The sequence below is a fragment of the Nerophis ophidion genome, linkage group LG21, assembly GCF_033978795.1.
Source record: "Nerophis ophidion isolate RoL-2023_Sa linkage group LG21, RoL_Noph_v1.0, whole genome shotgun sequence".
NCBI classification, from domain to species: domain Eukaryota; kingdom Metazoa; phylum Chordata; class Actinopteri; order Syngnathiformes; family Syngnathidae; genus Nerophis; species Nerophis ophidion.
The window spans coordinates 18,675,763-18,698,810 of NC_084631.1; the positions used below are offsets into that span (position 1 = coordinate 18,675,763).

The 23,048-nt window shown below is 37.4% G+C and overlaps 2 protein-coding genes across 2 annotated transcripts in view; one reads left to right on the plus strand and one right to left on the minus strand.

Annotated features, from left to right (window-relative positions):
- Positions 1-11,179, plus strand: part of rnf5 (ring finger protein 5) — a 32,739-nt gene extending 21,560 nt beyond the window's left edge. Inside the window, exons 5-6 of the mRNA XM_061882077.1 lie at positions 2,387-2,498; positions 9,890-11,179. Of these exons, the coding sequence (XP_061738061.1) occupies positions 2,387-2,498; positions 9,890-10,002 (225 nt within the window). The 3' untranslated portion in view covers positions 10,003-11,179. The remainder of the gene's footprint in view (positions 1-2,386; positions 2,499-9,889) is intronic.
- A 1,775-nt stretch (positions 11,180-12,954) lies between these two features.
- slc44a4 (solute carrier family 44 member 4) overlaps positions 12,955-23,048 on the minus strand; it is a 45,440-nt gene continuing 35,346 nt past the window's right edge. Inside the window, exons 16-21 of the mRNA XM_061882074.1 lie at positions 22,357-22,451; positions 16,356-16,459; positions 14,572-14,716; positions 14,401-14,495; positions 13,489-13,573; positions 12,955-13,409 (exon numbers count right to left, since the gene is read on the minus strand). Of these exons, the coding sequence (XP_061738058.1) occupies positions 13,294-13,409; positions 13,489-13,573; positions 14,401-14,495; positions 14,572-14,716; positions 16,356-16,459; positions 22,357-22,451 (640 nt within the window). The 3' untranslated portion in view covers positions 12,955-13,293. The remainder of the gene's footprint in view (positions 13,410-13,488; positions 13,574-14,400; positions 14,496-14,571; positions 14,717-16,355; positions 16,460-22,356; positions 22,452-23,048) is intronic.

Below are 23,048 nucleotides of genomic sequence, written 5' to 3' on the forward strand. Positions count from 1 at the left end.
TATTTCAGTTGACTACGTCTTGAAGCTCATCATAAAAATGCTAAGAGTGTGCAAAACTGTGATCAGAGAAAAGGTTGGCTATTTTGAAGAATCTGGATAGAATATAGGACATGTTTTCAGTTAGTTCACCGTTTTTGTGCTCCAGCACCCCCTGCAACGAAAAGGGATAAGCGGAAGAAAACTCCACGTGTTCATTCATAGTTTTGATGCCTTCAGTGACAATCTCCAATGTAAATAGTCATGAAAATGTACCCCGCCTTCCGCCCGATTGTAGCTGAGATAGGCACCAGTGCCCCCCGTGACCCCAAAGGGAATAAACGGTAGAAAAATGAATGGATGGATGGATGAAGAAAACCCATTGAATGAGAAGGTGTGTCCAAACTTTTGGCCTGTGCTGTATACGGTCGTAGTCAAAAGAAATTATTAGAAAGTATTGTAGAAATTATTAGAAACAAAAGATAGCCATGACATTAAGTTCCTTACAAGTGTATGTAAACTTTTGACCATGACTGTACATGTATGTATATGTATACATACATGTACATACATGTATGTATACATTTATTATATTTATAATATATCTGTGTGTTGATATATATATATATATATATATATATATAGATATATCTACACAAACCCAGTTTCCATATGAATTGGGAAATTGTTGGATGTAAATATGGACGGAATACAATGATTTGCAAATCTTTTTCAACCCATATTCAATTGAATGCACTACAAAGACAAGATATTTGATGTTCAAACTCATAAACTTTTTTTTTTTGCAAATAATAATTAACTTTCAATTTCATGGCTGCAACACGTGCCAAAGTAGTTGGGAAAGGGCATGTTCACCACTGTGTTACATCACATTTTCTTTTAACAACACTCAATAAACGTTTGGGAACTGAGGAAACTAATTGTTGAAGCTTTGAAAGTGGAATTATTTCCCATTCTTGGTTTATGTAGAGCTTTAGTCGTTCAACAGTCCGCTGTCGTATTTTACGCTTCATAATGTGCCACACATTTTCGATGGGAGACATGTATGGACTGCAGGCGGGCCAGGAAAGTACCCAAACTCTTTTACTACGAAGCCTCGCTGTTGTAACACGTGGCTTGGCATTGTTTTGCTGAAATAAGGAGGGGCGTCCATGATAACGTTGCTTGGATGACAACATATGTTGCTCCAAAACCTGTATGGACCTTTCAGCATTAATAGTGCCTTCACAAATGTGTAAGTTACCCATGCCTTGGGCACTAATACACCCCCATACCATCAAAGATGCTGGCTATTGAACTTTGCGCCCATAACAATCCGGATGGTTATTTTCCTCTTTGTTCCGGAGGACACCACGTCCACAGTTTCCAAATATAATTTGAAATATGGACTCGTCAGACCACAGAACACTTTACATCAATCCATCACAGATGATCTCGGGCCCAGCGAAGCCGGCGGCGTTCCTTGGTGTTGTTGATAAATGGCTTTCGTTTTGCATAGTAGAGTTTTAACTTGCACTTACAGATGTAGCGACCAACTGTAGTTACTGACAGTGGTTTTATGAAATGTTCCGGAGCCCATGTGGTGATATCCTTTACACACTGATGTCGGTTTCTGATGCAGTACCGCCTGAGGGGTCAAAGGTCCGTAATATCATCGCTTACGTGCAGTGATTTCTCCAGATTCTCTGAACCTTTTGATGATTTTACGGACCTTAGATGGTAAAATCCCTGAATTCCTTGCAATAGCTCGTTGAGAAATGTTGTTCTAAAACTGTTCGACAATTTGCTTGCAAATTGGTGACCCTCGCCCCATCCTTGTTTGTGAATTACTTAGCATTTCATGGAAGCTGCTTTTCTCCCCAATCATGGCACCCAACTGTTCCCAATTAGCCTGCACACCTGTGGGATGTTCCAAATAAGTGTTTGATGAGCATTCCTCAGCTTTATCAGTACTTATTGCCACCTTTCCCAACGTCTTTGTCACGTTTTGCTGGCATCAAATTGTAAAATTAATGATTATTTGGAAAAAAAAAAATGTTTATCAGTTTTAACTTCAAATATGTTGTCTTTGTAGCATATTCAACTGAATATGGGTTGAAAATGATTTGCAAATCATTGTATTCCGTTTATATTTACATCTAACAAAATTTCCCAACTCATATGGAAACGGGGTTTGTATATATATATATATATATATATATATATATATATATATATAAAATATATATAAATAAGCGGTAGAAAATGGATGGATGGATATATATATATATATGTATATGTATGTAGATATATATATAATATGAATTTATTGTATAAAAATAAACAAATATTAAGCGTCTCTTTTACTTTTGTCTCCACATATTCAATTTAACATCGGCGGTGCCTCCAGATGTTCCAGGGCTTCAGCGACACTGGTTTTCACATGTCGTTCGGCATCGGCGCCTTCCCCTTCAGCTTTTTCACCACCGTCTTCAACACCAACGACCCCTTTCACCGCGCAGGTATGCATCTTTTTGTAATAAAAAAATGAGGATATACAAATCTGACGGCAAGGGTTCAATTTGGATCTACATCCATTGGACTGAAAGCAAATGAATGGCTAAAATGATTCAGGGCTATGTCATAGCGTAGCATGAGATCATATTGTTTTTGTTTGTTTACTGGTTAAGCCTACAAACATGCTAATGCTAACTAGCTTGCAATTAGAGAAAACGTGAGGTCGTTAGTTTTATCCAATGTTCTCTTTTAAGCATTTCAGCACCACTCCTAAAAAAAATTTTCGGCACCATTTCGGTCCTTAATATTATTGTTTGCGTGAAAGCGCATGTAAAATGGCAATTATTTAATTACAGAATGCTTCAAATTAAATGTTTTACTGCTATTCCTAGCCCCTTCCTGCTCCAACACTAATAAAAATATAATGACAGCGGCGCACAGTTAGTGCTGGCCTGGCAATGTGATGTACACAGATTGAACCCTGGTCAGAGTTGTGCTTGTAACATGTTTAACTTCATTTTTCATTGTGTCAAATATTTTTTTTGCACTAAAAAAATTACAACTTCTGTTCTGGGATTTTGTTTTAGTGCAAAACATGCAGTTTGATTAACTTAAGATTGACTATACACACTTTTAGGAACCAAAAGGCAATCGCTTGTAAAACTCAGCAATAAAATATCATTTATTTGTACTTTTAACGCTTAAAATATTTCAACAACTTCAGATCTTTATATTTTAAACCCCGGCCGAGTCATACCTAACACTATAAAAATGGGACCCATTACCTTCCTGCTTGGAACTCAGCATCAAGGGTTGGGATATGGGGTCAAATCACCAAAATGATTCCCGGGCGCGGCCACTGCGGCTTTTCACTGCTCCCCTCACCTCCCAGGGGGTAATCAAGGGTGATGGGTCAAATGCAGAGAATAATTTTGCCAAACCAAGTGTGTGTGTGACAATCATTGGTGCTTTATCTTTAACTTTTTAAAAATAAGTTATTTTTTATCATTTTTTAATGTTTTACTGCATTTATTTATTTAAAAAAACTTTTTTTTATAATGGGGGAAAAAAGAAAATGTGCAATATTTCTTAAAAAAGAATAAATAAAAAATGAGCACAAATATTGTATATAAATCAAATATGTTATAAAATCATTTCCACTGCATTTAAATTGTTTAAATGTCAGTCAACATATTTATGCTCATCAAAGCTCTGAGAAATATACTAATGTTTTATGAGCCCTTTGGTGGTTTAAGGGCACAATTACACCACAACAGTATTTTCTCCAGCGCGGACTACAATGTTGGACGCACGCACATTTTTGGGACTTATGCAGATCCCAAACACACTAATAGGTAAGAAAAGTTGGTTTTGCATAATAATGCGGAACAAAACGCCACATAATGTCTTTTAAAAAGTGCCATTTTGGGGTCCTTATGCACACACCATACTAACACCCGTTTTACTACAGTAGCCGTAATACTCTCACAATCCCTCAAGCGCTGCAGCTTCGTCACTTACCAAAGTCATACTAAAACTTTTGACAGCTTTTTGAGCGCCGTGTGTAATGTTCTATATTCTCAATGAAACAAAGTTTTGGTGTTGCTTGCTTACGGGTACTTGTGTCATTTATCTACCTGCAGTCCAGATGTGCCTCTTATGTGTAACTGCCATCTACTGCTCACACTTATCATTGCATCATGTACAAAGTAAGGGTTGGTGAGCACAATCAAAATTATAAGGTACATTAGGTGCACTGGGTTATCAATCAATCAGTGTTTATTTTATAGCCCTAAATCCCAAGTGTCTCAAAGGGCTGCACAAGCCACAACAACATCCTCGGTTCAGAATCCACATAAGGGCAAGGAAAAACTCCCTCTAGGGGAGATTGGATGCAATGGACGTTGAGTGGGTTTAGCATAATATTGTGAAAGTCCAGTCCATAATGGATCCAACTTAATAATGAGAGTCCAGTCCATAGTGGATCTAACATAATAGTGTGAGAGTCCAGTCCATAGTGGATCTAACATAATAGTGAGAGTGCAGTCCATAGGGGATCTAACATACGGTAATAGTGAGAGTCCAGTCCATAGTGGATCTAATATAATAGTGAGAGTCCAGTCCATAGTGGATCTAACATAATAGTGAGAGTCCAGTCCATATTGGATCTAACATAGTGAGAGTCCAGTCCATAGTGCAGGGTTCGGCAACCTTTACCACTCAAAGAGCCATTTTGCCCTGTTTCACAAAGTAAAGAAAACAATGTGAGCCACATAACTCTTTTGAAATTTATAATGAAATAATACTGCATACAGAGTTGTTTTTTTTTTTACTTCGTGCTATGTATAAACCAGGGGTCTCAGACACGCGGCCCGCACCTTTATGTGAAAATGTAATGTTATTGCGGCCCGCGGGTTTTATATGAATGCCGCTTGATAGCGCCACACCTGCCAACCCTCCCAATTTTGCCGGGAGATTCACGAATTTCAGAGTAATTATTCTCTCGAATGTACGCTGGTGTTCACCCAATGAACAATAATAAGGGCGTACAATGATGGCACTACCGCTAGTGCCCTCCACAGCTTGTACAAATAGCTTGCCAACCCAGAGATTTGTTTGACGAGGCTATTGCAGACACACATAAGAGACTGCAAGGCATTTTTAATCAACAACAATACAGGTCACACTGAGGGTGGCCGTTTAAACAACTTTAGCACTCTTACTAATATGCGCCACACTGTGAACCCATACCAAACAAGAATGACAAACACATTTCAGGAGAACATCCGCACTATAACACAACATAAACATTACATAACAAATACCCAGAATCCCATGTATCCCTGACTCTTCCGGGCTACATTATACACCTAGCTACCACCAACACAACCCCCTCCCCACCCCTCCGTGCGTCGGTTGAGTTGGGGGGTGTGGGGTGTATAGTGTAGCCCGTAAGAGTCAGGGAGTCTGGGTATTTGGTCTGTCGTGTTTATGTTGTGTTATAGTGCGGATGTTCTCCCGAAATGTGTTTGTCATTCTTGTTTGGTGTGGGTTCACAATGTGGCGCATATTAGCAAGAGTGTTAAAGTTGATTATATCACAACCCTCAGTGTGACCTCTATGGTTGATGAGCAAGTATGCCTAGCAGTAGCGTATGCGTTCAAATTAGAGGTCGCATCTAAAATGTGACCGGCCGGCTGGGACGCAGATAGCTTGGTGAAAATCCTGGCGCGATGACATGTAGAAAGGGTGTTCGAGGCATTATCATCACGGCACGTCCTCAAAGTTGATGTCTGGGTGAAAATCGAAAAATGTTTACCCGGGAGATTTCTGACAGAGACACTGAAATTTGGAAATCTACCGGACTTCTCCGGGCGGTCGGCAAGTATGCGGCTGAGCCACATCAGAGTGGTCAAAGAGCCGCATGCGGCTCTGAAGCCGTGGGTTGCTGACCCCTGCCATAGTGGATCTAACATAATAGTGAGAGGCACACTGTTATAAGGCACACTGTGGATTTTAGAGAAAATGAAAGGATTTTAAGTGCCCCTTATAGTCCGAAAGATACGTTACTTTATTCATATATCCTATTCTAACGACATTGCAATCAAAACAAAATGCTCTTTTATTTTAAAAAACCTAAAAACTCATTGGTGAATATTTAGACTGCTAAGCTTTTAAGGAGACAATCATATCCTGTTTCAAGCCATCGGATTGCACAAGGGTCAAGTATTTAAAAAAAAAAAAAGTACTTATGTAAAGTGTGGGAAAAATGTTGCGATGAGGTGTAGGGGCCTTAAAATTAAAATTCTGTGTAAGTCAAGGTTTTTTTTCATGGTAGCTGAAGGTAAAATAGTTTGGGCCCCGTAGAGCAATGTTTCTCAAACTGGTACTGGTGTTTAGCGCTTTGCCAAAGACTCACTTGTTTAAAGCAGTGTTTTATTTTCCTATATTCAAACACATTGTTACTGTATAAAACGGTGTGTAATGTGACATTAGCCAAAAATATCAAATATACTTGTTAATTAAAACATATGCCTCGTTTTTAATGACTACTTAAGCCTACTACGCTACAGTATATAAATGGTGGTCATTATTGTGGTTCTTGGGAGAGCCAAGTTTTTGTTTCTGGGGGGGTTGCCTTTAAGAACCGCTGGCATAGATGCAGAACAGGGGTGTCAAACACGGTTACACTGAGGGCCACATCGCAGTTATGGCTGCCCACTTGTAACCAAATATCATTTATAAATATAAATGCATAATAATTCACCTCATGATATTATATTTGAATTACACACTGTAAAAATAAAAAAAAAGGCAGCTGAGGGGCCAGATATATATAAAAATGTGTCCTTATTCAGTATTTTTTTTTCATTATTATTCAAATTTTAAATATCCAGATCAACATTAGGGCCATCTGTCAATATAATGATTTTAAAGATTTAAGTTGTATGCTGTTTTTGTCACAAAAAACTGTTTTTTTATGGAAAAATCACAATATATGCAATATTTTCACCCAATAATTTTTTCAAGTGGAATATTTGGAATTATATAATAATTGGAGCCTTAAAAAGTCAATAACTAATAACGCCATTGATTTTAATTCATTATTATTTTTTGAGCAATGACACTTAAAAACAAATCACACTAAAATTATTGGGGATCCAAAATGGTCCTCATTACAGTGTTAAAAAATAAATTACACATTTTTTTACTGTTTACTTTTAACACAATAATCTCGAGATCAACTTCAGATCTATCCGTTAATTATAAGTTTTATTGTTGTTTATGTTTTTTGTTTGCTCATTTTAGGCCCTTCTTTAAAAAATGTACAATGTTTTTTACAGCATATTACTGTAAATGAAAAAACGGTACTGACAGTTTATTTTTTCTTACTGCAAAATCCTGGCAACTTAGCTGCCAGTTTTTCTTTTCCTGTAACATCTATTGTTATTGATGAATAACTTGCTTTGATATAACTAGAGCAGATATTTGTTTTGCTTTAATTTTAGTATACTCAGACAAACTTTAATGATCCACAAGGGAAATTGTTCCACACAGTACCTCAGTTACAAATGATGGAAAGTGTAAGGATGGAAAGGAAAATGTAGGTATAAATAGACTAAATATAGCGACTTACAACACAACATAAAAACAATAGAACAAATACCCACAACCCCTTGCAGCACTAACTCTTCCAAGACGCTACAATATACACCCCCCGCTACCCCCCCCTACACACACACACACATAAACACCTTAACCCCCCCCCAACCTCCTCATGTATATATGACTATATATGATATATATAGTCATATATACACTATATAACAATTACCATGTACAATATTCCAGTATATGTGACAGCTGCAGCATAAAATAGAGAATAGATCCAGTAGAAAATAGAAATTAAAAACAAAGAGCAGTAGCTAACATAGAAGTTGTCATGAAATAAGACAGATATCATCTACTGCTGTATGGCGAGCATCCTCCTCAAATATGTTCTTGATGCGGAATGAAGGAGTTATTGAATGGAACACTGATAGTACTATAATTACAGTATTATATTTGTTGCATTATTAGATAAAGTTAAAGTACCAATGATTGTCACACACACACTAGGTGTGGTGAAATTTGTCCTCTGCATTTGACACATCCCATTGATCACCCCCTGGGAGGTGAGGGGGGCAGTGGGCAGCAGCGGTGCCCCGCCCGGGAATAATTTTTGGTGATTTAACCAAAAATTCCAACCCTTGATGCTGAGTGCCAAGCAGGGAGTTAATGGGTCCCATTTTTTTATAGTCTTTGGTATGACTGGGCCGGGGTTTGAACTCCCAACCTACCAATTTCAGGGCGGACACTCTAACCACTAGGCCATTGAGTAGGTAAAATAAAGATTAAAATATACATAACAATAGCATGCAATACATGTAAATGGGTTGTACTTGTGTAGCGCTTTTCTACCTCTTTGTTCCGGAGGACAACGGACGTGACTCGAATGGTATAAGGTGGGGATTGAACTAGGAACCCTCAGGTTGCTGACATGTATTTCTCTCCGTCACAATGAAAAGATTACATTGAGTAAATGATAAAATGCTTGATTGACTCATATTATTTCAGGTCTTTAAAGGGGAACATTATCACCAGAACTATGTAAGCGTCAATATATACCTTGATGTTGCAGAAAAAAGACCATATTTTTTTAAACGATTTTTGAACTCTAAATGGGTGAATTTTGGCGAATTAAACGCCTTTCTATTTATCGCTTTCGGAGCGATTACGTCAGAACGTGACATCACATAGGTAACAAAGCCGCCATTTTCTTAAACACATTACGAACACCGCGTCTCAGCTCTGTTATTTTCCATTTTTCGACTATTTTCTGGAACCTTGGAGACATCATGCCTCGTTGGTGTGTTGTCGGAGGGTGTAACAACACTAACAGGGAGGGATTCAAGTTGCACCACTGGCCCGAAGATGCGAAAGTGGCAAGAAATTGGACAAAATTTGTTCAAAATACGAGGGTGTGGGGAAAGCCGACGAAATTCGTTTGTTCCGCACACTTTACCGACGAAAACTATGCTACTACAGAGATGGCAAGATTTTATGGATATCCTGTGACACTCAAAGCAGATGCATTTCCAATGATGAAGTCAACTAAATCACAAAAGTGAGTTTTGTTGATGTTGTTGACTTATGTGCTAATCAGACATATTTGGTCGCGGCATGACTGCCAGCTAATCGATGCTAACATGCTATTTATGCTAGCTGTATGTACATTTAAAACTATATTTACTTCCAGCGTTTCCCTCCACCCACATTTAATGCCAAACAAACACTTACCAATCGATGGATTTAAGTTGATCCAGTGTCACAAGATGCAAAACTTCCGATCGTTGGTCCGCACATTTTACCGGCGATGTTAAGGCAGACATGGCCGAATAGCGTCAATACCCATTCGCTCAATAGTTTTAGTTTCTTCTTCAATTTAGTTTTCGCTATCTGCCTCCATACTCCAACCATCCATTTCAATACATGCGTGATCTGTTGAATCGCTTAAGCCGCAGAAATCCGAGTCTGAATCTGAACTAATGTCGCTATATCTTGCTGTGCTATCCGTATTGGCATCACTGGATGACGTCACAGGAAAATGGACGATGGCTTCACAGATAGCGAAAATCAGGCACTTTAAAGCTTTTTTTAGGGATATTCCGGGATGGGTAAAATTTTGAAAAAAATAAAATAAAATAAGCCACTGGGAACTGATTTTTATTGGTTTTAACCCTTCTGAAAATGAGATAATGTTCCCCTTTAAATGACGTGGTGGGGCAAATCTGAGTTTGGCACCTGTGATGTGGAATGTACATATTTTAAAACATTGTTTACTCACTTCCGACAGATCAATACGCGGGCGAGCCCCAAGGCAACCTCAACAACGGGAATTACAACTGGCAGGATTCCCTTTTCCTGTTTGTGGCCATTTTCTTTTTCTTCTGGCTGCTGAGCGTGTGACGAAGAGGACTAGCGGCGAGAAAGAAAGCGAGGCGGTGCCCTGATTGGGAAGGCAATAGGTGGGGTGGGTGGGGGAGGGCAGGGGGAGGTGGATCAACAAATACCACACACACTTTTTTTAACCAGAGCCACAGATACACACTCAGATGCTACCCTCAGCACGCACCTGACACACAAACGAGGGCGCCAAAGTGTAATCGGCTTGACTGTAGGACTAATCCGTCTGCTTTTAGGGGAGAAGAGACAGTATTACGTGGCTTATTCCTGCGAACGTCCTTACAAGGACACGGGGAAGAGTTGTGGAAAGTGAAAACAAGAGAAACATTGATGGTTACCATAGCAACGGATTTCTTGCCTTGACAGGACCAAACAAAAAATAGATTTGTGCATTTCCCCTGAAGGAAGCTACTATTTTGTCTTAACTGCCAGTACACTGTGAAGTTATTTAAAACTGTCATCTGCCAGACACCAGAGCAAGCCCCCAAAAAAACGAGCAAATAATCTGCAGGCTAATTGAACCGTATTGGGAACTAGTAACCTATGCCACTTTTCAGTGAACTGCAATGTATAATGTAATATAAAGCACACCTGAGTGATGCATTTGTATATAATACAATCTGTAATATACATGTTTTTATGTCTTTTGGAATTCATTAGTAGCACAGAGAAGCGCTTTTTTTTTTTGTTTGTTTTTTAAGTTTTGCCTTTAGCCAGTGGTGTCTTTCAGAAAACATGCACAGTACTCATCTTGTGTCCCGTTAAACTGGCCGTGTCCTAAGTGCGGCCCGGGCGCCTGCAGCTCACCCCCTTTCAGAACGTTACTCTTAAAAGAGAAAAGAAAAAGTAATGTAAGCCATGTATCAGGCCATGAATTTTTTCAAAATTACCCCAAAAAAATTTAAATTGGATTATTTAATTAAGATGCGAAATGTGCTTATTCTATTCCGGAATTTAAGTATATAACATTTTTAGTTATAGACATGTTTTGGATAAATCTGTTTCCTCATTGAGAGTGTTCCATTTTGGAAAAAATTTAGATGATACCAGGGTATCTTTCGGATGTCATCATTGAGGGCATACTTGTCTGACTGTTTGGTATGTTGGCTAATGTGACACTACACCTGGACACATTGTGCAGACAATAATGTCTTCAAATATTAAAATTGTTCAAAGCATCCACCTTTTGTTTCTGGTAAATGTTTTTTAATTGCAAAGCGCTTTCTATCAGTATATATTGACATTGGTGTTATCTTCACTGCTATATATTAATGTAAGAGAAATCAACAGTAAAATAAACTTTTTTTAAATATTGTCATGAATACGGAATAGTAAAAGATAAATTAAAATATATTTTTTTCTAAAAGTATAAATGAAAAAATATGACTGTTAAAGTAGAAAGCATTTTTTAAAAATTTGACACAAGTACTGGAAAGTAATACAAAAAACATTTAAGTATTGAACAGTAAAAGGACATTAATAAAAGTATTGTAGCGTAGAAGTAGAAAGGTGAAAGTATTTTGTCATAAATACTCAAGATTAAATAAAGCAAAAAAAAGTACTGAAGTAAAAAAAAACCACAAAACTCTGTAATAATCATTGGAGAGTAAGTGTCAAAAAAAAAAAAAAAAAAAATTAAAACTTTAAAGAACATAACAGTAACATTACTGAACAGTTAACATAGAAAATGTTTTTAAAATTATTTTTATATAAGTACTGGAAAGTAATAGAAAAAAAACATTCATCTATGAACCGTAAAAGGAAATTAAAAAACAAGTATCGGAAGGTAAAAATAGAAAGAAAGGCAAAAGTATGTCATATATACTGAAAAAGAAAAAAATCATAAACACTAAGTAGAAAAATAAACAAGTATTGAAGTAGAGTAAAATCAACCCAAAACATGGCATAAGTATTGGAGAGTAAAACTATAAAGAAAAAAATGTACAAGAAGTTAGCAGTATTTAAAATTGTGTCAAAAACTGAATAGTAAAAAATAAATGCTTGAGAGTGAAAAGTACATATTAAAAGGTATATTTTCGGTAAAAATTAAAAAGTTAATTATTGTGACAAGTACTGGGGAGTAATACAACTACTAAAGAATAAAGTAGACAAAAACCTTATAAATACTAATTTAAAAGGAAAAACAAACCCCAAAAATCTGTCATAAGTATTGGAGTGTAAAAGTAGACATAAAAACAAAAATGAACCTAACCGTAAAATGTATTTGTTTAAAATATTGTCATAAATACTAAAGATTAAAGTAGAACCACTCTCTGTCATAAGTACTGGAAAGTAAAAGTAGAAATAAAAACAAAACATTTGTCACAAGTGTTAAGAAGTTGTTTTGTTTTTTTCAAAAATAAAAACATTAACTTTAAAAAAAAAAAAAAGTATACAGTAACCGTAAAATGTATTTGTTTAAAATATTGTCATAAATACTAAAGATTAAAGAATAAAGTAGAACCACTCTCTGTCATAAGTACTGGAAAGTAAAAATAGAAACAAAAACAAAACATTTGTCACAAGTGTTAAGAAGTTTTGTTTTTTTCAAAAATAAAAACATTAACTTTTAAAAAAAAAAGCATACAGTAAGTATTGGAGTCTAAAAGTATTAAGAAAAACAAAAACATACAGTCATAAGTAGTGAAAACTTAAAAACAATTTCAAATCTTGTCAACAGCACTGAATAATAAAAGTAGAAAAAGCATTTGAAAAAAGTAGTACTCAGTATAAGAAAAACATTGTGATAACTACCAAAGAGGAATAATAGGAAAAGGGTAGAACTAAAAACACCCAAAATGGTCAAAAATACTTAGTGTAACAGTAGAAAAAAGCAATACAATTATACAGGATGGAGTCAGTTAGGTTTAAAATCTAACAGTTCAACACCCCAATGTAAGCTCCAGAACACTTAAGTGGACTCCATCATACTACAAATGTAGAACAGAAATAACATTTTGACATAAACAATCTTTTATTATAAATCAACAATTTCAACACAGTCAAAAACAATGTTTTTGCAACATGATGTAAAATAAAACATTTGCAATAGATAAACATTAATAGTGATCATGTGCACAGCAGAGAGAAAAACTATTTCACACAAAAATATGTCAAAAGAAAAGTTTTTGAACCAACTCAATCAAGGAGACGTTTGATTTTGACATCTTACGAAAAGGCTCAGTCTACACTAACACCACTCATTCATCTTTGAACATTGAACAATCATTCTAAAGTGCAAAATCAGCAAATAGTTTTGGTAAACGTGACAAAAGAACAGGAGGGTTGGCGACTTCACTGTTTCTTGCCCTTTTTGGGAGTCTTGTTGGATTTGTTGAGGATCTTCATGAGGTTTTTGGACATGAAGTAGGGTTTTTGCAGAGAACCATCATTGCGCTCCAGGTCCTCCACTGCGGAGAGTCAACTTGTAATGTGCGCTGATTTTTTTGCTTCCAATTATGTACGAAACACTTATCATTGTGTACTCACGGAAGCAGAGGAAGAGTGTGTCCACACACATGTTGTACACACTGAAGAATCCGTGAGCTATGAGGTAGCTACCAAACACCACCGTCTGCATTTTGGAGAAGAACATCAATAAAGATCAAAAAGTTCAGAGGTTCACTGAGGGCTGCTTCTAACAGTGAATACTATTATTATACCTTTTTTTTAAAATGTATTTTTTTATTATATTTTTTTACACTAAAATGTTAAAAAAATATGGTAAGTTGCAATCATTTCACCTCAGATTGTAGTGTATATTACTGTAAATGGAAAAACAGCACTGGTGTTTTTATTTTTTTTAAAAAGGCAGCTCTTTTGCCAGAATTTTACTGTAAAATGTACATTTGTTTTTTTTACTGTAAATAAAAAAAACTGCAATTTTACAGTAAAATTTTGGCACCTAAGCTGCCAGTTTTTTTTTTTTAAGTTTTTTTTTTTACAGCAAATCAACTAGATTTTCTGTGAATTACTGTAAATGCCAAAACGGCACCACATATTACTGCAGTAAAAAAAACAAAAAACATTTTTTTCATTTAGAGAAAAACACAGTAAATTTCATAATTTTACCATTAGATGGATAACTTGCTTTTATTTTATTATTAGTATTGATTTCTATTTAAAAAATGGTTTGAATGTTTGATAATATATTTTTGCATAATTAGACAATATTTAAGTTAACATCATTTGCGATTACATGGAGCACATTTATTTTTTTCCCAACCAAAATATAAATAAATAATATACATGTATTTAGTAAGAAAAGTTACAGTATTTCATTGATACATATTGTATCCAGGCTTTCGAGGGCCAAATAAAATGAAGTGGTGGGGCACATCCGGCCCCCGGGCCTTGAGTTTGACACCTGTGATATAGTTGGACGCACTGACTAAAACATACAATGATTGGCATCCAGTAGTAGTTGAGGGTCTCCGTCTGGAAAGTGTTGCCTGGTAAAGGTATTCGGCCGGAGAAGAAAAAAAAGGACAATACACCTGGGGAGGGGAAAAAATTGTCAGAAATATGCACCCAAAAAGATGACGATTAAAAGGTGCGATACATATTACATACCGATTCCGCCCACCACCAGGAGCTTCCCAAAGAAGAGCAGCATGTCTGCCACCTTGTCAATCACCACAGCCCTTATGATGTTCCTCATCAGCAGAGAGAAAGCATTCCTGGCTGAGGTACAGAAGTTCTTCCCGTAAATGGCGATCTGCGGAACGGCACAGATGGTCAAAGAGGGCTGGGCGATATGCCAAAAAAATGATCACAATTATTTTTTTATTTTCTTTCATATTATCCGATCTCGATCAATACCACGATTTTTTTCTCACTCAAGCAGATTGTCCCTTGCAGCATTATAGCGAGTATCACATCTTTATTACTGCAGTATCTTGTAACAGACATGTCCACCATGTTTGATATATATATATATATATATATATATATATATATATATATATATATATATATATATATATATATATATATATATATATATATATATATATATATATATATATATATATATATATATATATATATATATATAATTAGGGCTGTGAATCTTTGGATGTCCCACGATTCGATTCAATATCGATTCTTGGGTTCACGATTCGATAATATATTGATTTTTTTCGATTCGATTCTCGATTCAAAAATGATATTTTTCCAATTCAAAACGATTCTGTATTCATTCAATACATAGGATTTCAGCAGGATCTACCCCAGTCTGCTGACATGCAAGCAGAGTAGTAGAATTATTTTTTTTTAAAAGCTTTTATAATTGTAAAGGACAATGTTTTATCAACTGATTGCAATAATGTAAATTTGTTTTAACTATTAAACGAACCAAAAATATGACTTAGTGTTGTCAAGCTTATGAGATGCGATGCAAGTGTAAGCCACTGTGACACTATTGTTCTTTTATTTTTATTTTTATAAATGTCTAATGATAATGTCGATGAGGCATTTTTAATCACTGCTATGCTGAAATTATAACTAATATTGATATTGTTGTTGATGACATTCATTTTTGTTTCACTAATTTTGGTTTGTTCTCTGTCGTGTTTCCTCAATTGCTCTGTTTATTGCAGTTCTGAGTGTTGCTGGGTCAGGTTTGGTTTTGGAATTGGATAGCATTGTTATGGTATTGCTGTGTAGTGGTTTGTTGGATTGATAAAAAAAAAAAAGATTCATTAAAAATGAGAATCGATTCTGAATCGCACAACGTATTCGAATCAATTTTTCCCCACACCCCTAATATATATATATATATATATATATTACGGATGTCCGATAATGGCTTTTTTGCCGATATCCGATATTGTCCCACTCTTAATTACCGATACCGATATTAACCGATACGGAAATATACAGCCTCAACCTCCTCATGCTCTCTGAGAGAGCATGAGGAGGTTGAGGTGGGGGGGGAGGGTAGCGGTGGGTGTATATTCTAGCGTCCCAGAAGAGTTAGTGCTTCAAGGGGGTTCTGGGTATTTGTTCTGTTGTGTTTATGTTGTGTTACGGTGCAGATGTTCTCCCGAAATGTGTTTGTCATTCTTGTTTGGTGTGGGTTCACATTGTGGCGCGTATTTGTAACAGTGTTAAAGTTGCTTATACAGCCACCCTCAGTTTGACCTGTATGGCTGTTGAACAAGTACGCTTTCATTCACTTGTGTGTGTGAAAAGCCGTAGATATTATGTGACTGGGCCGGCCTGCAAAGGCAGTGCCTTTAAGGTTTATTGGCGTTCTGTACTCCTCCCTACGTCCGTGTACACAGCGGTGTTTTAAAAAGTCATATATTTTATGACTGACGACTACTACTGTACTACTGGAAGTGACATGTTACCATGATGTATGCATTTCTGTTGAGGAACTTGATGAACTTCTCCAGGCACCAGAGGCAGCACTTCATGCAGCACAAGATAAAACGTGCGACAGGGTTCTGAGCCACTGGAGTCATGAAGAAAAAAGCATATTAGTAGTGCATATATAATGTATACTTTAACAAGACAAAAGCTTATTAGTAATGTATATTAATATGAAGGAATAAGCGGTAGAAAATGGATGGATATATATATATATATATATATATATATATATATATATATATATATATATATATATATATATATATATATATATATATATATATATATATATATATATATATATATATGTATGTACACACACATATATGTATATATATTTACACCCTTTTGTGCGCCTGAAAGAGTGGCAGTACATCACAGTAGGTCCTTTGAATTTCTTCTTTTTACTTTATTTTTGGTATTATTCTCAACTTTTCTTGCTTTATTTTTTTTTATCTCTTACCTTTCCATAAATCACTAATTATGGTTCTTGGGCGCTTTTGTGTGTTTTCGTTATTTTTCTTTTTCTTTTCGGGCCGTTTTGTGTTTGGCTTTGATCAACGGAGCAGCAGGCCTTTTGTTTACACACGCGAGGAGCTGTTTGCGCTCTACTTACCAGCGCTATGGGGAACGCGGCCGGACCTTCCCGTGGAACTACGGAAAAAATCGCAGGGGACGCCGTGCCAGCATTAAGATGAGGGAGTGGAGAAGGAAATTTAAACTTGCAATTCCCTCTGTCCTCATGGGGAACGTGCGGTCTCTGGCGAACAAAATGGATGGGCTCGTCTGAACTCAAAAGGAGTACGGCGTGTGCAGCGTCATGTGCTTTACGGAGACTTGGCTACACGCGGACTTCCCGGGCCACAGCGCGTCTCTACCCGGCTTCACAACCTCACGGGCGGATAGAAACACACTCCTAAGCGGTAAGAAAAAAGGCGGCGGGATTGCCATCTAGGTGAACGAGAGGTGGTGTAATCCTGGACATATTACTGTTAAGGAATGTGTTTGTATGCCGGACATTGAACTTGTAGCTGTTGGAATTCGACCATATTATTTGCCAAGGGAGTTTACTTCTCTTATCTTCATCGGAGTGTATGTCCCTCCTTCTGCTGACGAAGCTGTTGCTTGTGACACCATCCCGATGCCCTCATTCTCATTTCGGGTGACTTTAATCATATTTTTTTGGACTCTATTTTACCTACTTTCTATCAATATGTGCACTGTGCAACATGGGAAAATAAATCTCTGGACCTACTGTATGCTAATTCAAAAGATGCATACAAAGCCACTACCCTGCCCCCCCCCAGGACGGTCTGATCACAATCTGACCTCATTATGTTCCTGCTGTGAGAAGGCAGCCCATCTCAACAAAGTCAGTGCAGAGGAGGGACCAGGAGGCATGCATTGCCTTGCAGGACTGCTTTGAGACTACAGAATGAGAAGTACTCTGTAAGCCTCACGGGACAGATATTGACAGCATCACAGACTGCATCACAGATTACATAAACTTCTGGGAGGACTCCATCATCCCTACAAAAACTGTATATTGTTACCCTAATATGAAGCCCTGGATCACCAGCCAGCTAAAGGTGCTGCTGAATAAAAGAAGCTAGCCTTCAGATGCGGTGACCGGGACATGTTGAGGAGGATACAGTGGCAGCTTAGAGTCCAGCTGTAAGAAGGAAAAGATGCCGATAGGAGGAAGCTAGAGGCTAAACTCCAGCAGAACAACATTTGTGATGTGTGGAAAGGCATGAAAGCCATCACAGGCTTCAACAACAAAGCCAAACTGCTGAATGGGGGTGTAGAGAGAGCCAACGAGCTGAATTTGTTCAATAGATTTAGCAATGCACCCCTTACTGGCCCACCCCCCACTACTCCTGTCCTCACACCTTCCCTGAACATCTCTACACAAACTCCTTCTCTTGCCACCGCTGTTCCCCCCACACCCCACACTGAGAAAGCCAGCCCGGTGTGTCTGACACCTGGACTTTTGATTGATTGAAACTTTTATCAGTAGATTGCACAGTACAGTACATATTCCGTACAATTGACCACTAAATGGTAACACTCAAATAAGTTTTTCAACTTGTTTAAGTCGGGGTCCACGTTAATCAATTCATGTGAGACGACAGCTGGAGAGAGTCAATCCAGCCAAATCAGCAGGGCCTGATCGAGTCAAGCCCTGGGTCCTGAAGACCTGTCCTGCTCAGCTGACCTAGATCCTGCATTTCATATTCAACCTAAGTCTGAAGCTAGAACGGATACCAGTGCTATGGAAAACATCCTGCATAGTGCCGGTGCCCAAGAAGCCCATCCCATCGGCCTTGAACGACTTCAGACCTGTTGCCCTGACGTCCCAGGTCATGAAGGTCCTCGAAAGACTTGTACTGGATCAGCTGAGACCCCTGGTAGCTCCTTCCCTGGATCCTCTACAGTTTGCATATCAGCCCCATGTAGGAGTGTATGATGCTGTTATCTACATCATGCTCACTCTCACCTGGATGGTGGGAAGGGCATTGTGAGGATCATGTTCTTTGATTTCTCCAGTGCCTTTAACACCATTCAGCCATTTCTGATGAGGGACAAGTTTCTCAGGATGGGTGTCAGTTCATCCATTGTCTCCTGGATCACTGATTACTTGTCTGACAGGCCCCAGTTTGTACGACTGGGGAGCTCCCTGTCGGATACTGTGGTCAGTGGTGTAGGTGCTCCACAGGGGACCGGCCTGTCTCCTTTCCTGTTCACCCTGTACACCTCAGACTTCCAGTACAGTTCCAGGTGCTGCCACCTGCAGAAATACTCTGACGACTCTGCTGTAGTCGGGTGTGTCAGAGAGGGACAGGAATTGGAGTAAAGGACACTGATCGCTGACTTTGTCGAGTGGTCTCAGGCGAACCATCTGGTCCTTAATGTGGACAAGACCAAGGAGATGGTCATCGACTTCAGGAAGAGTATGACCCCGGTGGACCCCATCAAGATACAGGGCCGGGAGGTGGCAGTAGTTGGGCAGTACAAGTACCTGGGAGTTCATTCGAAAAGCAGACTGGACTGTAATGCTGTTTACAAGAAGGGCATGAGCAGACTCTTTTTCCTGAGGTATCTCAGGTCCTTTAATGTGTGCAGCAAGCTGTTGGAGCTCTTTTATCAGTCTTTTGTGGCCAGTGCCCTGTACTTCGCAGTGGTTTGTTGGGGTAGCAGCACCAGCAAAAGGGACTCAAACCGGATTGATAAACTGATCCGGAAAGCCGGCCAAACTATTGGCTCGCAGTTGGAGGCGTTTGTGTCAGTGAGGAACAGGAGGACACTGGACAAACTGCTGGCCATCATGGACAATCCTGCCCACCCACTCCAGACAATTGAGGGACAGCGGAGTTCATACTCCAACAGGCTCCTTCAGCTCCTTTCCTGCACAGTGCGATTCAAGAACTCCTTCATTCCGCACTCCATCCAGCTGTATAATCAATAGATAATATCTGTCTATTACCTGACACCTTCTATGTCAGCTACTTCTCTTTGTTTTTAATGTCTATATTCTATTTTCTGCTGGATTTACTCTCTATTTTATGCTGCACCTGCCACATATACTGTAATATTGTACATGGTAATTGGTATATATTGTATATATGTTATAGACATAATATATCTGTATATATAATATACTGTACACATATTGAGTATATATTGTATATATTTGCAGATATATTATATTTTATATTGCTATATCTAGTCTATTCATACCTGCATTGTCTTTTCCATCCTTATATTCACCATCATTTGAAACTGAGCTACTGTGTTGAACAATTTCCCTTGTGGATCATTAAAGTTTGTCTAAGTGTAAGTCTATACATGTATATATTTATACACACGTATATGTGCATATGTTTATATACGTTTTCCTTGCCCTTATATGGGCTCTACCGAGGATGTTGTTGTGGTTTGTGCAACCCTTTGAGACAATAGTGATTTAGGGCTATATAAATAATCATTGATTGATGATTGATTGATATATGTATATGTACATAAATACACATATGTATATAATATATATACACACACAAATATATATATATATAAATATATATACACATATACATACACAAATATACATATGTATATACAGTATATATATATATACATACACTTATATATATATATACACACAAATATATATGTGCATATCTATATCTATCTATATATACATATACACACACACACACACATATCCATATACACTCACACACACACACACACACACACACACACACACACACACACATCTATCCATACATCCAACCATCATATATATATATATATATATATATATACTGTAACTGTATATATCAGGAGTATCAAACTCATTTTTATTGAGGGCCACATCACAATTATGGCTACCCTCAGAGGCCTGCCTGTAACAGTGAATACATGTGAATATAAACGTCGGCCATATTACACAATTTGCAGAGGCAACTTATTTTTAATGTTGAATGTTTTACTGACAGATTTATGGAAACTTGTTAGGAAATCGTAAGTGAAGGTGACAAGCATTTAAGTATTTATTAAGTGGGGCTTGTATTCCAAAAAAATGTTACATTTAGCCAGAAAGTGCTTTATTATTTCCAGCCTTTTGCAGGCCACATAAATTATGTTAAATCAATTATTAAATATTAAGGTCCACATTAAAAAAGGAACTGCAAATGTTGTTTATCATTCACAATGTTTATGTGGGACAAGAACATGTGATATTTTTTGTGCCTTCTTAATATCAAAAAACGGCTCGCAAGATGCGGCTAACATTTTAGCAAATGGGATTTACCTAGATTGCCTTCAAAGCACTCTAAAATGTATTTTAATGACTGTTGTTGGCATTGACAAAAGGTTTGCTCTTTTGAATGTCAACAGTTGTTTTTTTACTACAGCTTAATCTAAATAAAACAAATAACTCACATCAGGCCTGAAGACCACTTCATATTTTAGTTCTTCTTACTACTCCTTTTAGTTCTACAATAGGGTGAACCCACCCTTACCTGTACTCGTCCTCCGTGTGTTGGACAATGAACAGTTAGGGCTTTGGCACCAACATCTAAACTAGATCTGACCATGATAAAGTGAAGCCTTGGCGAACTTTTAGTTTCCTAACTTTTAAATCGCTGCAAATATGCCTCTGTGTACGAACCATGTCTCTGTGTATAAACGCTTCATTCATGCATTTTGTGCTAGCTAATATTGAAGAGATTAAACAAGCCGGCTCCGTATTACAGAAAGTTTTGAATTGCGATGAGAAAGGATTTTTTGGAAAAAGATGCCAAAGTGGACTTATTACACAGCAGAGGAGAACACTACCTGTGGTTCAACTTTTTTATGAGCGCACGCACACACACACACACACACACACACACAAACACACACACACACACACACACACACACACACACACACACAAAAACACTCCCTTCTCTCTTCTCACAAGCTGCTCCTTTTGCCAATTGTTAATATTATTGATAAGAATTTTTCTGATTTCTGATCGTTTGTGAAGGCACCAAAGGGACATCTTTGTGTGCGCGCTTGTTGGCAGAGCAGAGCATACAGCACCGTTCAGCTTGTCATCGTTGTTTTAGCTTGTTATTAAGGTGATAGTTGATTTATCCTCTCTTTGTTATGTTTGTTTGATATACAGTACAGTATAACACTTTATATTGCGTTCAAAGTGTACAAACTTTAACAGAAATAAGGACTTTTGTCACGGCTGAAACAAATTTTTCATAATTACATCGTTTTTTTATGGAGAAATTTGCTTCACTGTATGAACTTTTTGATTTACTAAACATGTTCAAGAACAAATTAAGTATGTGCATCGAGGTTCCACTGTATATCTATGAGCATGAAGCCTGACAGGGAAAATGTCTAAGACAAACTGAACAGTACAAATCTGGTTGATTGAATGCCCTGAGAGTATTTCAAAATAGTGAGACGCCTTACTTCTGGTTTTGTGGTCAATGTACTCCAGGATCATCCTCGCTACCTGCACAAGTGTCAGGATCAAAGCACCAAATGCCAGCGAGCCAATATGGTACCTGTGATTAAAAGGAAGTAAACAGGCTAATTGTATTATCAGCTCCATTTTTTTTATCAGCATTATGATCAAATTTGAAAAAGCTCTGTCAAAACATTTACCAGAGTGGTGTATAAAGAGAGTATGGCTAACTAAACAACAGGCGCCATGACTGCCACCAAGGACGTGTGCGGCTGTGCCAGGATGCATGCAATTGCTGTCGCTTTAACGTTGGTTTTTCTGACAAAATTACCCAAAATAACATGTCTATATATAGCTTTGGACCAACAATCAAGGATAAATTATAACATTTGTGTTACGTATGTCAACTGTGGTGGCTGCTCCAATGTATTTTTAATTACTGTATGTATCACTCAATATGTAGTTTTTTAACTGTTATTTCTTTTTGTAACATGCTAAGTAAATAAGTGTACTTATTTCCCCATATTTCTGCACAATAAGTCAGCTATGGTAACACCGGTGCGCAATATAGAAAATATGATTTTTGGTCCAGAACACATTTTGCTTTATCCTTTATTGACGTATTTTTTGCCACTTTATATTGTATAATTTTTATGAGATTTCCGGTTCCTTTTATTTCAAAATGATTACACACAAA